This window comes from Pantherophis guttatus, chromosome 1, assembly GCF_059756535.1.
Source record: "Pantherophis guttatus breed Tessera chromosome 1, ASM5975653v1, whole genome shotgun sequence".
Lineage (NCBI taxonomy): Eukaryota > Metazoa > Chordata > Lepidosauria > Squamata > Colubridae > Pantherophis > Pantherophis guttatus.
The window spans coordinates 12,255,726-12,269,799 of NC_142063.1; the positions used below are offsets into that span (position 1 = coordinate 12,255,726).

Below are 14,074 nucleotides of genomic sequence, written 5' to 3' on the forward strand. Positions count from 1 at the left end.
TCTTTTGCAGTCCAAAGAATCTTCCTCAGTTCTGAGCTGCGACATCTCGGCTAATGACAAGTTTATCGTGACCGGATCAGGAGACAAGAAAGCCACAGTTTACGAACTGGTCTACTGAGCCACGTTCCTCACTTTGGATGGCTAGAAGGGAGATCCAAACGCTTTCGGTTCCCTGGGAAAATGTATTTTCCCCCACTGGCTTCGGAGACTGCGGTGCCGAAACAGCCTTTGCGCTTCCAACCCTCCTTGCAGACGCATGAGGACTAGAAACTTAAAAGAGCTGAGAGTCTCAGGAAGATATTTTTCTCCCCTCAAGAAGCAAGTGGGGGGGGGATCCTTTCAGATCCCTGATGGAACAAAATCTTCTCATTTTCCCCCCAAAAGGGGCCAGAAGATCGCCTCAAAATTGCGTTTGACAAGCTGAGCGGCCAATCCACATCAGGCTCAGCAGAGCTCCGCCCACATTCTGACCACCTGAATACTGCAGTCCATATTTTCATTTTTGGGTGCAAGCAAAAAAGGGGCTGCATTTACGCCTCGCAGGTACAACTACAGGTAGTCCCTGACTTATGACCGGTTACTTAATGACAGTTCGAAGTTACGACGGACCCTGGAACTTATGACCTGGTTTCGAAGTTGCAATTTCTTCAACCCTGTGGTCACGTGACCAATAACTACTTTTGACCTGGTCCTCATTTACAGCTGTTTGCTGCACCCCTTGGTCACATGATCACGATTTACGTTTTTGCTGGAACCTCTTTTATTTTCAGTTTGAAAATGGGCTGGACTGGACAGTTCCGTTTCAGCCGCTCTGCAGCTCCTTCTCTTTTTCTTGGAGGACTTAGTGGGCCAGTCTAGGCTATTACTTTTTGACTGTCTGCTTTGGCTGACCCCAATTCATTTGATTCATAATTACCTTGATTTAAAGTTAAAACTTGTCTTCTGCTTTTCCAAACACCCACCAGGTTAGCAGGACCGCACGAAGAAGCTCTACCACTGACCTGGTTAAGCACATGATGAGAATCCAGCCAACACTAACATTGGCCACCGATTCTCACAAATCCTGGTCAGTAAGACCAGTAGCCCAGATGATGATGGGTGTTGCTTTTCGGCAACATGAAAACCACAGATGCATGCCTCCGATGTTCTTTTTGCACTTTTGAACATAATGTGCAAAAAATTTGTTAGCTCAAAGTGTTTATGGAAAGAACTTTCCAAACGTTATGTGACTAGAGGGAAAATAAACATAAAAATATGTAAAAATTGTGTGACACTAACTTTTTAAAAAAGAACAAACTTTTATGCAACTTGAAGCTGTGTGGACCACAACTCCCAGAATCCACTAATGCTGGTTGGGGAATTCCGGGAGTTGAAGTCCATTAATGCTGGTTGGGGAATTCTGGGAGTTGAAGTCCATTAATGCTGGTTGGGGAATTCTGGGAGCTGAAATGCATTAATGCTGGTTGGGGAATTCTGGGAGTTGAAGTCCATTAATGCTGGTTGGGGAATTCTGGGAGCTGAAATCCATTAATGCTGGTTGGGGAATTCTGGGAGTTGAAGTCCATTAATGCTGGTTGGGGAATTCTGGGAGCTGAAATCCATTAATGCTGGTTGGGGAATTCTGGGAGTCGACATTTATTAATACTGGCTGGGGAATTCTGGGAATTGAAGTCCACAAGTCTTAAAGTTTCCAAGGTTAGAGCCCCGTCCTAGAGCAAGATAGATGGATAGATGACATATAGATGATACATATAGACAGATGATAGACAGACAGATAGATGATATAGGTAATGATAGACATATGATATAATGACTATAGATAGATGATAGCTAGATGATAGATGATAGGCAGAAAGATAGACAGAAAGATGATAGAGATGATAGACAGGCATATGATAGACAGAGATAGACAGAACCCTCCAGGATCCGCACTCATGACCCCAAGCACTGGAGGCATTTAAAAAAAAAAAAAAAGATTAAAATCTTCTCCATATCGGTGTTCCTTCTTACCATCCTCAACTTCCTAAAAAGTGTCCATTCTCCTGCACCTCTGAACAGGCACAGAAATCCAGGCGTTTTTTCCAGAGCCACACAAAACCCCGGGAAGGTCAAGCGAGTCAAGATGGCGGCCCCCCAGCGTGCGAGGGAAGCCCCGCCCCTTTTCCCCACACTAAGGAACCTCACAAAAACCGGAGCGATCCAGATGGGCCCGTAACCCAAACACCATCATCTCTTTATTTGAAAGTTCATATTTTTTTTTCTTTTTTAAAAAAGAAAAGGTTAAAATACACAACAAACTTTTCCAAAGGAATTTCAATGCGGACACACACTTGCGCGCACGCACACTCACGCACGCACGCACGCACACACACACCAAAGAGAGCGCCAACCCTTGTTCCCACCATGCCAGGATAACTTGGCGAGAAACCATGAAACTCGGCCGAAAGCCTCAGGTTGAGTGGAAGACGGAGGGGGCTGCCTTCCCACAACCCACCCAGCGTCCTCGTTGTGGGTTCCGGATCCCTGGTTTCCATTCCTGGATTGTGAGGGGATTCTTTGGCTGGAAAAAAAACCGAGACGGGGGGGCGCCAACGAGCCGCCCCTTCTCTTTGGGGTCAGTCTGGAGCGACGTCGCGATTCTGGTCAGTACATGACTTCGTAAACGGAGGCTTTCTTGTCTCCGGATCCGGTGACGATGAATTGATCGTCTGTGGAAACGTCGCAGCTGAGGACGGACGAGGTTTCTTTCGACTGCGGAGACAGGAAGAAGGGACGGTTACCCAAAGGGAGAGGGCTGTGGGTCTCGACTTATGACCGCAATTTGTCTGAAACGGTATAGGGCCGTGATGGCGAACCTGTGGCTGAGGTGGCACGCAGAGCCCTCTCTGTAGGCATGTGCGCTGTCGCCAGCGGCTCTTCTGGTTTCCGACGTGCACATGCGCGCTAGCCAGCTGGTCTTTGCGGGTGTCGGAGCGCCGGAAAACAGCCAAAAAAACAGGCCGTTTTCTGGACCAAAAAACTGCCTGAAAACAGCCGAAAAAACAGGCATGTGCCTGCCAGCCAGCTGGTTTTTGGGTTTCTGGTGCTCCTGCGCACACGAACACCAGCTGGCTGGCGCATGCATGCACACACCAGCCAGCTTGTCTTTGGTTTCCGGCGCGCGCAAATGCATGCATGTTCCAGTTTGGGCACTCGGTGCCGATATGGAATTTCTTCCTTCCTTCCTTCCACCCTCTCCTTCTTTCCCATTCCTTCCTTCCTTCTTCCCTCCCTCCCTACCTCTACTTCTCTTCCTCTTTTTCCTTCTTCCTTCCACTCCCCCCACTCTCTCTTCCAGTTTTTTTTCCTTCCTTCCTTCTTCCCACCCTCTCCTTCTTTCCCATTCCTTCCTTCTTCCCTCCCTCCCTCCCTCCCTCTACTTCTCTTCCTCTTTTTCCTTCTTCCTTCCACCCCCTCCCTCCCTCTTCCGGTTTTATTTCCTTCCTTCCTTCTTCCCACCCTCTAGTTCTTTCCCATTCCTTCTTCCCTCCCTCCCTCCTTCCCGCCACTTCTCTTTCTCTTTTTCCTTCTTTCCTTTCCTTCCTTCCTCTCACCCTCTACTTCTTTCCCCTTCCTTCCTTCTTCCCTCCCTCCCTCCCTCCCTCCCTCCACTTCTCTTCCTCTTTTTCCTTTCACCCCTCACCCTCCCTCTGCTCTTCCTTGCAGTTTTTTTCCCTTCCTTCCTTCCCACCCACCCACCCACATGATAGGGTTAATAGTTTGACTTTTCACCCAGTTCTCTTCTGCATATTATCAGAGTATTTCCCATAATATCAAGATCTGTTTCCCGGCAAAAACCACAAACTATTGAAAACATCAGGGCATTGACCTTGATTCGGCTGTGCTTTTGTGTTGGATGCAAAACAATTTTGTTTAGGCCTTTTTTTTGGCGATGTCTTTTGTTCTCTTCCTCCCTTATTCAATTCGAGTAAATGGATGTAGGGCAACAACTGCTGGTTTAAGAGACTCAAGCTAACTTTCTCTTGGTCTTTGAAGCCATCTGATTTTACAGGAATGATTACCACCATCCTACCCACAAAATATAGGTCTGACCACAATTGAGCCCAAAACGTACGTTGCTAATTGAGACATTTGTGAAGTGAGTTTTGTCCCAGGTTACGAATTGTCTTGCCACGTTTTCTTAAAACGAATCACTGCAGTTTGTTAAAATTAGTAACATGGTTGTTAAGTGAATCTGGCTTCCCTGTTGACTTTTGCTAATCTGTGGCAGGCCTGAGGGCCCAATGCCAAAGATGGCTTCCGGGCCTGACAGTCAGAAGGTCGCAAAACAGGATGGCTTGACCCCGGAACACTGCAACCGTCACAAATATGAGTCAGCTGTCACGCATCCGAATGCAAATCACGTGACCCTGAGGAAAGCTACAAAGGTTATAACTGTGAAAAATGGCCGTGTCACTTTTTTTCAGCGCCGTTGTAACTTCGAACCAGTGGTGGGTTCCTCCCGGTTCCGCAGAGCCGGTAGTGGTGACGATATGATGTCATCGAACCGGTTCTCTTTGTTCGGGAGCTGGGCCCTCCTGCCCCCCCCCGTTATTCTTACCTTTTATTTGGCCCCACCCCCAATCTATTCACTGCCTCCCGAGTCCCAGCTGATCGGCTAGAAGGAAAAAACTGTTTAAACTCTTGCCGCGGGGCTTCAAAGAGCCGCCCGACAGCTGATCAGTGTTAAAAGGCAGTGTGGTGGTAGACCAGGGCGCTTGAAAAACCAATGAGTAGACCGGTGCCTCCAAAAACCAATGAGTAAACCGGTGCCTCCAAAATGAGGACCCGGATTGTGGGGGCAATAAGCTGACTTTGTATAAATATACAAAAAGTATGAAGGCTATTGCTTAACGCATTGTAAGCCACCCTGAGTCTCCGGAGAAGGGCGGCATATAAATTAAAGCAAAAATAAATAAATAAATAAATGAGTAGACCGGTGCCTCAAAAAACAAATGGGTAGACCGGTACAGCTCTGCAAGCAGTTAAAAGCCTGGTAGACCAGTACCTCTGCTAAATCCTAAAGAATTGTCACATGACCATCAAACCACGCCCACAAAATAAGACACGAACCACAGAACCGGTAGTAAAAATTTTTTAGAACCCACCCCTGCTTCGAACGGTCACTAAATGGCACTGTTGCAAGTCAAGGACTATCTGTAGCCATTGTCTAACTCACGGGTCAGCAACCTGTGGCTCTGGAGCCGCGTGTGGCTCTTTCACCCCTCTGCTGCAGCTCTGTCACTCAAAATATGCGTCACAACCGCCAATGTGCGACACCTGCCAGCACGCGATTTATTGAGCTTTTCAACCCCCGGTAGGCCAACCATGGATAAATGCAAGAAAAGAAAAGTTTCAGAAGAAAACAGAACGTTTAATTCAACTACATATGCTAGTTTTGTGGCCGCTCAAGAAATAGTCAGGCATGAGAAAGGTTTTGTGGCTCCCGGTGTTTTCTTTTCTGTGGGAAACGGGTCCAAATGGCTCTTAAGGTTGCAGACCTCTGGTCTAACTAGACTTTCCACAGGTGGTCCTCGACTTACAACCGTTCATTTAGTGACTGTTTAAAGTTACAATGGCGCTGGAAAAAAGGGACACGACCATTTTTCACAGTTATAACCTTTGTAGCTTTCTTCATGATCACGTGATCAAAATTCAGATGCTTGGCTACGGACTCATATTTATGACGGTAGCAGGATCCCGGGGTCATGTGATTCCCCTTTTGCAAACTTTTTCGCTTTTTTAATCAATAAACAAACACGACCTCCACATTTAAAAATAGCTTTTTTATGAGCAGCCCTCCCACTTTCCAAATTACAGGATAAAATGTAGAAGATTAAAAGTTAACCAACAGAACCAATAGAATAGAAATAGAAATAGAAAAGGCTAGCTTAGAATAACAGAGTTGGAAGGGACCTTGGAGGTCTTCTAGTCCAACCCCCTGCTTAGGCAAGAAATCCTACACCACTTCAGACAAAGGGTTATCCAATCTCTTCTTAAAAACTTCCAGTATTGGAGCATTCACAACCTCTGGAGGCAAGTCGTTCCGCTGATTAATTGGAATTTTTTAATTCTTAAACATTTTTAATTGGATTAATTGGAATTAACCAGTTAAAGCTTTGCATCATTTTAAGGAACAGGGTTCAACTCTTACCTGGAATATGCTGGCGCCGTAAGGGGTCCGCCAGGCGTTTAGCAGATTGTCCTTCCCAGTGCTGACAAACCATTTGCCTGTATGTGAGAGAAATGGAAGCAAAGCTTATGGGTCTATTCGAGGTCTGATCTTGGTCAGCTTTCCCCCCCCAAGATCAGACAAACTCAGTTAGGGAGTTTGTTTGAAACTAGCTATTCAATGGTTCTGGGTAATCTAGGGCAATGTGCAATAAAATTCATCAGTAAACTCCGCCATTTTAAGACAGGTGGACTTCAACTCGAAGTCCACTAGAATAGAATAGAATAGAATAGAATAGAATAGAATAGAATAGAATAGAATAAGAATTAGAATAGGGATAGAATAAGAATTAGAATAGAATTATTAGAATAGAATAGAATAGAATAGAATAGAATAGAATAGAATAGAATAGAATAGAACAGAATAGAATAGAGTAAGAATTAGAATTGAATAGGAACAGAATAAGAATTAGAATAGAATGAATAGAATAGAATAGAATAGAATAGAATGAATAGAATAAGAATTAGAATTAGAATAGGGATAGAATAAGAATTAGAATTGAATAGGAATAGAATAAGAATTAGAATAGAATGAATAGAATAGAATAAGAATTAGAATAGGGATAGAATAAGAATTAGAATTGAATTATTAGAATAGAATAGAATAGAATAAGAATTAGAACTGAATAGGAACAGAATAAGAATTAGAATAGAATAGAATAGAATAGAATAGAATAGAATAGAATAGAATAGAATAGAATAGAACAGAACTGAATGGGATAGGATAGGATAGGATAGGATAGGATAGGATAGGATAGGATAGGATAGGATGGAATAGAATTCTTTATTGGCCAAGTGGGATTGGACACACAAGGAATTTGTCTTTGGTGCATATGCTCTTGTTGTACATTAAAATAAAATACATTCACCAAGAAACATAAGATACAACACTTCGTGATAGTCACAGGATACTAAATAAGCAATCAACATCATACTAGGAAACTAAATAAAAGAATACAAATCGTAAAGATACAACGAGGTTATAGTCCTAAGTGGGAAGAGATAGGTAATAGGAAGGATGAGAAGAAGAATAGTAATACGGTCTTAGTAAATAGTGTGGGAATCAGTTGTTTAGCTGAGTGATGGCGTTCGGGGGAAAACTGCCCTTGTGTCTAGTTGTTCTGGTGTGCAGTGCCCTATAGCGTCGTTTGGAGGGTAGAAGTGGGAAAACACGGAGCGAGTGCATCTTCCCGCAGAAGCAGGAATGCCGAGGGGTGAAAGAAGCCCCTTTAAGGAGTGATACCCACCACAGGAAGCGAACTTCAGGGAGAGGACGCAGCTCTCGTGAAGGTGCAACTGGTACTTCTCCGATTTCGTCACGTGGAGGATTTCCACGTTGCTGCTCTCCATCCCGACCGCCAGCCACTCTCCTGTGGGGCAGTAGCCCAGGGAGAAGATCTGGAGAGAGAGAGAGAGAGAGGAGAAGAAAGATGGGATCCTTGCAACCCAAGCAAAGGAAACGGAAACAGAAACTAAAAGCGACCCCAAATCCAGCCCGAAGTTTCTAGTCCTCATGATGACCAAAGCTTGATGAGGTCGCAATCTCACCGAAAGCCAGGTAAGAGGCAGGTGTCAGCACTTCAAGCTGCATTTACTCTAGTGCTAACATAAGAAGGAGAAGAGGAGGCGTCTGGAAAGGGACGTTTGACTTTTCACTTACTTATTTTCCCTGGAGATAATATCCCCTAGGAGATGGGATGGGAGGGGGGAAATTCCTTTGAGCTGGAGCAGTAGATTAGGGGTAGAGTGACTTGGAAGATGGCCAATGAGTGCAGAGGAGTGGGGAAAGGAAAGGGAGGGTTTTGGGTCTGGAAGTCAGTGTTGGCTGCGATGGAGTCGGAGTTAGAATGTCGTGCTTAATAAATGGGAGATTTTCATCAAAGACTTTGTTTGAAATGCAATTTATTTGAGACGATCTCGAAACCTGACAGCAGGATGGTTTCCACAAGAGATAAAGTTAACAAGAGCAGAAGGAAGACGGAAGCCTGTCCTCAACTTACGACAGTTCATTTAGTGACCATTCTAACTTACAACAGCACTGAAAAAAGTGACTTAGGAGCAGTTTTTCATAGTTATGACCGTTGCAGCATCCCCAGGGTCATGTGATTGACATTCAGATATTTTTGACAACTGGTTCATATGTCCTGGGGTCATGTGATCCCCTTTTGCGACCTTCTTGACAAGCAAAGTCAACAGGGAAGCCAGGTTCACTTCACAACCAATTTAACAACCGCAGTGATTCCCTTAGCGACTGTGGCAAGAAAGGTCGTAAAACTGGTCAAATCCCACTTAACAAATTTCCTCACTTAGCAACAGAAATTCTGTGGTCGTAAGTTGAGGACTTGTCTGCAAGTTTACAGGCTTTCTGACATTAAATACCACAAGTGGCTGTGGTTTCCGACATCCCGATATAGTCAGCTGGTGCCATTGCTGACTATTGGGGGCGAATCATTGGCCCCCACAGAAAGGGCTCGCAAACTTGGGTGTCCTCCTGGATTCATGGCTGTCTTTAGAAGAGCACTTGACGGCCGTGACCGGGAGGATTTTTCATCAGGTTCGCCTGATCTGCCAGTTGCATCCCTTTCTGGATCGGGACTCGTTACGCACGGTCACTCATGCCCTCGTCACCTCTCGTCTGGACTATTGTAACGTTCTCTACATGGGGCTCCCCTTGAGGTGCACCCGGAGGCTCCAACTGGCGCAGAGTGCGGCCGCGCGGGGGGGTAATGGGAGCGACGTGGAGTTCCCATGTAACACCTCTCCTGCGCGAGCTGCACTGGCTCCCGGTGGTCTTCCGTGTGCGCTTCAAGGTCTTGGTTATCACCTTTAAAGCGCTCCATGGCTTAGGACCTGGTTATCTACGGGACCGCCTACTACCACCAATAGCCTCCCACTGGCCAGTACGCTCCCATAGAGAGGGGCTCCTCCGGGTGCCGTTGGCCAAACAATGTCGACTGGCGGCCCCTAGGGGGAGAGCCTTCTCTGTGGGGGCACCTACAATCTGGAACGAGCTCCCCCCGGAGATACGGATCTGCGCACCTTCCGTCACACGCTTAAGACTTTCTTATTCCATCAAGCTGGCCTGGCCTAAATCTTCTCCCCTTTTTAAATGTAAATTTTAATTTGTTTTAAATTATGGGGTATTTTAAATTCAGCCAAATGATTTAATTCGTTTTTAATTCATTTTAAATTTTTGTATTTATGTGTTTTATCTTGTGGCTGTTCACCGCCCTGAGTCCTTCAGGAGAAGGGCGGTATAGAAATTTAATAAAATAAAATAATAAAATAAATAAGTTCCCAAAGTAGCTGGGTCATCCTTCTTAGCTCCCTAACCTGGTTTTCCCTCCTTTTCCCCAGCTAACCTGGGAACTGAAGTCGTGTTGCTGCAGCTGCCGGCCTTCGCGGAGGTCCCAGCACCGGACGGTGTTATCCAAACCACCGGTCCAGAGTTTGGTGCCATCGTTGGAAATGTCAATGCAGCTCGCCCCGTCCGTGTGACCCTGGAACTGTCTGGAGGGAGAGGAGAAGAAGTGGAGGGGGAGAAGACAAAGGAGGAGGAAGAGGAGAAGAAGAGGGAGAAGGAAAAAGGGAAGGAAGAAAAGAAGCATTGGAGGAGGAAGAGAGGAAGACAGAAAGGAAGAGGAGGAAAAGGAGGTGGAGGAAGGAGAAGAGAAGGAAGTAAAGAAACAAGGGAGGAAAAGGAGGAGGGAGAAGAGGGAGAGAAAGAAGAATAGGCGGAAGAGACAAAGAGGAGGAAAAGGAGGAAATGGGAGAAGAGAAGGAGGAGGAGGACAAGGAGGAGGAAGAATAGAAGCAACGGAGGAGGGAGAGAGGAGGAGGAAGAGGCAGAACAGGAGCAAAAGAAAAAAGAAAAGGAAGAAGAGATGGAGGAAAAAGAGAAGGGAAGCAGCACAGAAGAGGGAAAAAGTGGAAAACGGAAGAGAAGAGGAGGAAGAAAAAGAGAAGAAAGAGGAGAAGGAAGGAGGATGAAGAAGAGGAAGAAGAGAAGCAGTGTGGGAGGAGGATGAGAAGAGGAAAGGGAAGAAGAAATAGGAGCAGGAAGAAAAGAGATGGAAGAAGGGAAAAAGAAGTAGAGGAGGAGGAAGAAGAGAAGAAAAATGGAGGAAGAGGATGGAAAGGAGGAGAATCATGAACAACAATAAAAAAAAACATTCCCATTCCACGGATGTAGAATTATATTCAGGGACTCTTTTACCAAACTCATACAAGTTCCTAGTCCTTATGGCCATGAAAAGTATACCTGAGGGCATTTCATAGCCATGCCCACTAGAAATACCCAAACTAGAAAGAAATTGCCAATATTGGAGACACCCTATAAATCAGGGGTGTCAAACTCGATTTCATTGAGGGCCACATCGGGGTTGTGTTTGCCCCCCACAGCTTGATGTCACTCATGTCGGGGGTGCTTTTGGTGGCCCAAGTGCTCTGACCAGTGAAAACGGAGCTTGGCAGAGGGTTGCAGGAGCCGGGGCCCTCGAGTTTGACACTATAAATAATTGGCATCCTTTGGAAGGTTGTTTTTGTGTTAGGGAACCGGGTTTTACGTTCCGTAACACAAACGTTCTTCCCTTGCGTCCCCCTTTTCGTTGATCCAATCCAGAAATATTGAAATACTTCCAACGATTCGGTTTAACTGCAATATTAAAGGAAACCACGGCCCTGTCTGTTTAAAGTGGGACCCGCAAAGACTGGCCAGTCAAAGTCTGGTGACCAGTGGAAGCCAGTGGTGTCAGTGGTGGGATTCAGCCGGTTCGGGAAAACCGGTAGTTAAATTGCTGGATGGCCCCTCCCCTCCCCTGAGTCCCCATGCGCCCCATTTTGGCTTCCAGGTAAGTGCAGGGAGGCCTACTAGGCCCAAAATAGGGTAAAATGGGAGGGGGGCGCATCTGCCCCCCCCCAGCCAGTTTTTTCTCCCAGAGGGTGCAGGAGGCAGTGCTGCCTGTCACACACCCCTGGCCACGCCCACCCACCCAGTCATTAGGGCAGAGAAACGGTTGTTAAATTATTCGAATCCCACCACTGCCCGGCGTTGGTGCTTTCCCCCCCGCAAAGCGGTCATGGCAGTTCTTCGGTCCGGATGAGAATCCTTACCGAACCAGGGTTTGGTTCTGCAGATCCCAGACCACGATGTTGCCGTCGCTGCAGCAGGAGAAGCAGACTTTGGCGTCAGGGCTGATGGCCAGAGCGTAGCAGGCCGGGGCGGAGGAGGTCAGCTCGGCTTTGATCCGGGGCGTGGGGGCCGCCAGGTCCCAGATGGACAAGGTGCTGGCCTCCCCCCCAACGATGAGGCTGTGGCCGTCGGGAAGAAGCTTGCAGGATCGGATGTAATTATCTCGGTTCTGGGGTGGGGGGAGAAAAGAGGAAAATCAGGAAGGGTGGGGGGGAAGAACGGCATTCCCATCCCTTGCGAGGGGCAGGAGGCCCACAAAATTGCTCTCTGGGAAAAGATTCCGTTCCTCCTTTCTTGAGCATCCGAAGAGGCTGAAAAAGAGAAGTTCCCGACTCCTTCGGTGAGGATTTAAAAGCAGGAGGAAAGGTAGGGGAGCCGTAAAAATCAGAGAGCCCAACTTTAAATCTAGATGTCAGCGTGAAGAACTGATGCTATAAAACACCATAAGCGTTTCTGGTGAGGGTGAGCATTGCCCAGAGAGATTTAAAGCTAGGGAAATAGCTGGTGTGGGTGGGTTTCCTTTCAGTTGATTACTACAAGAAGGAAGGAAGGAAGGAAGGAAGGAAGGAAGGAAGGAAGGAAGGGAGGGAGGGAGGGAGGGAGGGAGATGGGGGACAAGAAACAAGGAGGGAGGGAGAGGGAGAGGGAGGGAGGAAAGGAAGGAAGGAGATGGAGGACAGGAAGGAAGGAAGGAAAGAAAGAAGGAAGGAGATGGAAGCATAGACAAGGAAAGAAGGAGAGAGAAGAGAGAAGAGGGTGGGAGCAAAGGAAGATGGAAGGGAGGCGAGGGAAGGAAAGAGAAGGAAGGAAAAAAGCAAGGGAAAGAGAAGGAAAGGAAAAAGAGAGGAGAGGGAAGGAAGGAAAGGGAATGAATGAATGAATGAATGAATGAAGCCAGGCAGGCAGGCAGGAGGGAGGGAGATGGGGGACAACAAACAAGGAGGGAGGGGAGGGGGAGGGAGGAGGCGAGGGAGGGAGGAAAGGAAGGAAGGAGATGGAGGACAGGAAGGAAGGAAAGAAAGAAGGAAGGAGATGGAAGCATAGACAAGGAAAGAGGGAGAGAGAAGAGAGAAAAGGGTGGGAGCAAAGGAAGATGGAAGGGAGGCGAGGGAAGGAAAGAGAAGGAAGGAAAAAAGCAAGGGAAAGAGAAGGAAGAAAGAAAGGAAAAAGAGAGGAGAGAGAAGGAAGGAAAGGGAAGAAGTGAATGAATGAATGAATGAATGAATGAAGCCAGGCAGGCAGGTAGGAGGGAGGGAGATGGGGGACAACAAACAAGGAGGGAGGGGAGGGGGAGGGAGGAGGCGAGGGAGGGAGGAAAGGAAGGAAGGAAGGAGATGGAGGACAGGAAGGAAGGAAGGAAAGAAAGAAAGAAGGAAAAAGATGGAAGCATAGACAAGGAAAGAGGGAGAGAGAAGAGAGAAGAGGGTGGGAGCAAAGGAAGATGGAAGGGAGGCGAGGGAAGGAAAGAGAGAAGGAAGGAAAAAAGCAAGAAGAAAGGAAGGAAAAAGAGAGGAGAGAGAAGGAAGGAAAGGGAAGAAGTGAAGGAAGGAAGGAAGGAAGACAGGCAGGCAGGCATGAAGGAAAGAAGGAAAGGGGAAATGGAAAGATGGGGAAGGGAAGAGACAGAAGTAAGGAGAAGGAGGGAAGAAAAAGAAAGTGCTGGGGAAGGAACATCATAAAATCCAACCCGCCCCATGCTTTTGCACCCGATCATTCAGGGAGGCTCCAGCTTCGCTTACCAGGCAGTCCAGCTGTGCCACGGGGGTCTTGGTGCCCGGCTGCCCCACGTCCCAGACCTTGACGCAGCCTTTGCCCCCCGTGTAGACGTGCTGGGTGGAATTGCTGATGGTGACGGCACAGACCACCTCGCCGTGGGAGAGCGTGTGGAGCTGGCGGGCGTGGCGGGGGATGCCGGAGCCGATCAGGGCGTCGGGAGGGAAGGGCACCGGCTGCATCTGCCCGTCAGCGCTTACGTGGAAGGAGTAGGCTCTGGGTGGGAGGACAGAGAAGGCTCACTTACAGATGCAGCCCATAAAGGACCCTGGGGAAGAGGGCCGCTTGAGGGGCTGCAACCAAAGCAACATCTGGAAGGCGAGATCAGATATTAAGCCCAGCTCTTTGAAGCTCTGAACTGTTGGCCCTCTGGATATTCCCCTCTTTTGATATTTCTCTCTATCTGGATCTCGGCTAAAATGTTTAAAATCCACCCCCACCCCTCCCAGCAACATTAAGAGCAGTTTAATAGCAGCTGGATGGATCCTGGAAGGAAGGACAAGGGAAGGAAAGAAGGAAGAAAAGAGGGAACAGAAAGGAAGGGGAAGGAAAGAAAGGAGGAAGGGAAGAAAAGAGGGAAAGAGACAGAAGGGAAGAGGGAAAGCAAAGAAAGGGAAGAGAAAGGAAGGGAAGAGGGAAAGGAAGGAAAGGGAAGGGAAGGAGAGGGAAAGGGAAGAAAAGAGGGAAAGGAAGGGAAAGGAAGAGGGAGAACAAAGAAAGGGAAGAGAAAGGAAGAGAGAAAGGAAGAGGGAAAGAAAAGGAATGGAAAGGGCAGGGGGAAAGGAAAGAAAGGAAAGGAAAGAGGAAAGGGAAGAAAAGAGGGAAAGAAAGGGAAAGGAA

The 14,074-nt window shown here is 47.3% G+C and overlaps 2 protein-coding genes across 5 annotated transcripts in view; one reads left to right on the forward strand and one right to left on the reverse strand.

Moving 5' to 3' along the window:
* The window catches only part of TLE2 (TLE family member 2, transcriptional corepressor), a 60,639-nt gene extending 59,376 nt beyond the window's left edge, over window positions 1-1,263 (forward strand). For all 4 annotated transcript variants that reach the window (XM_087873300.1, XM_087873342.1, XM_060681531.2 and 1 more), the window contains one exon: window positions 11-1,263. In XM_087873300.1, the coding sequence (XP_087729426.1) occupies window positions 11-118 (108 nt within the window). In that variant the 3' untranslated portion in view covers window positions 119-1,263. The remainder of the gene's footprint in view (window positions 1-10) is intronic.
* Window positions 1,264-2,206: 943 nt separating this feature from the next.
* LOC117668572 (transducin-like enhancer protein 1) overlaps window positions 2,207-14,074 on the reverse strand; it is a 79,615-nt gene continuing 67,747 nt past the window's right edge. The window contains exons 16-21 of the mRNA XM_087873176.1: window positions 13,201-13,450; window positions 11,383-11,630; window positions 9,633-9,780; window positions 7,518-7,668; window positions 6,194-6,270; window positions 2,207-2,751 (exon numbers count right to left, since the gene is read on the reverse strand). Of these exons, the coding sequence (XP_087729302.1) occupies window positions 2,644-2,751; window positions 6,194-6,270; window positions 7,518-7,668; window positions 9,633-9,780; window positions 11,383-11,630; window positions 13,201-13,450 (982 nt within the window). The 3' untranslated portion in view covers window positions 2,207-2,643. The remainder of the gene's footprint in view (window positions 2,752-6,193; window positions 6,271-7,517; window positions 7,669-9,632; window positions 9,781-11,382; window positions 11,631-13,200; window positions 13,451-14,074) is intronic.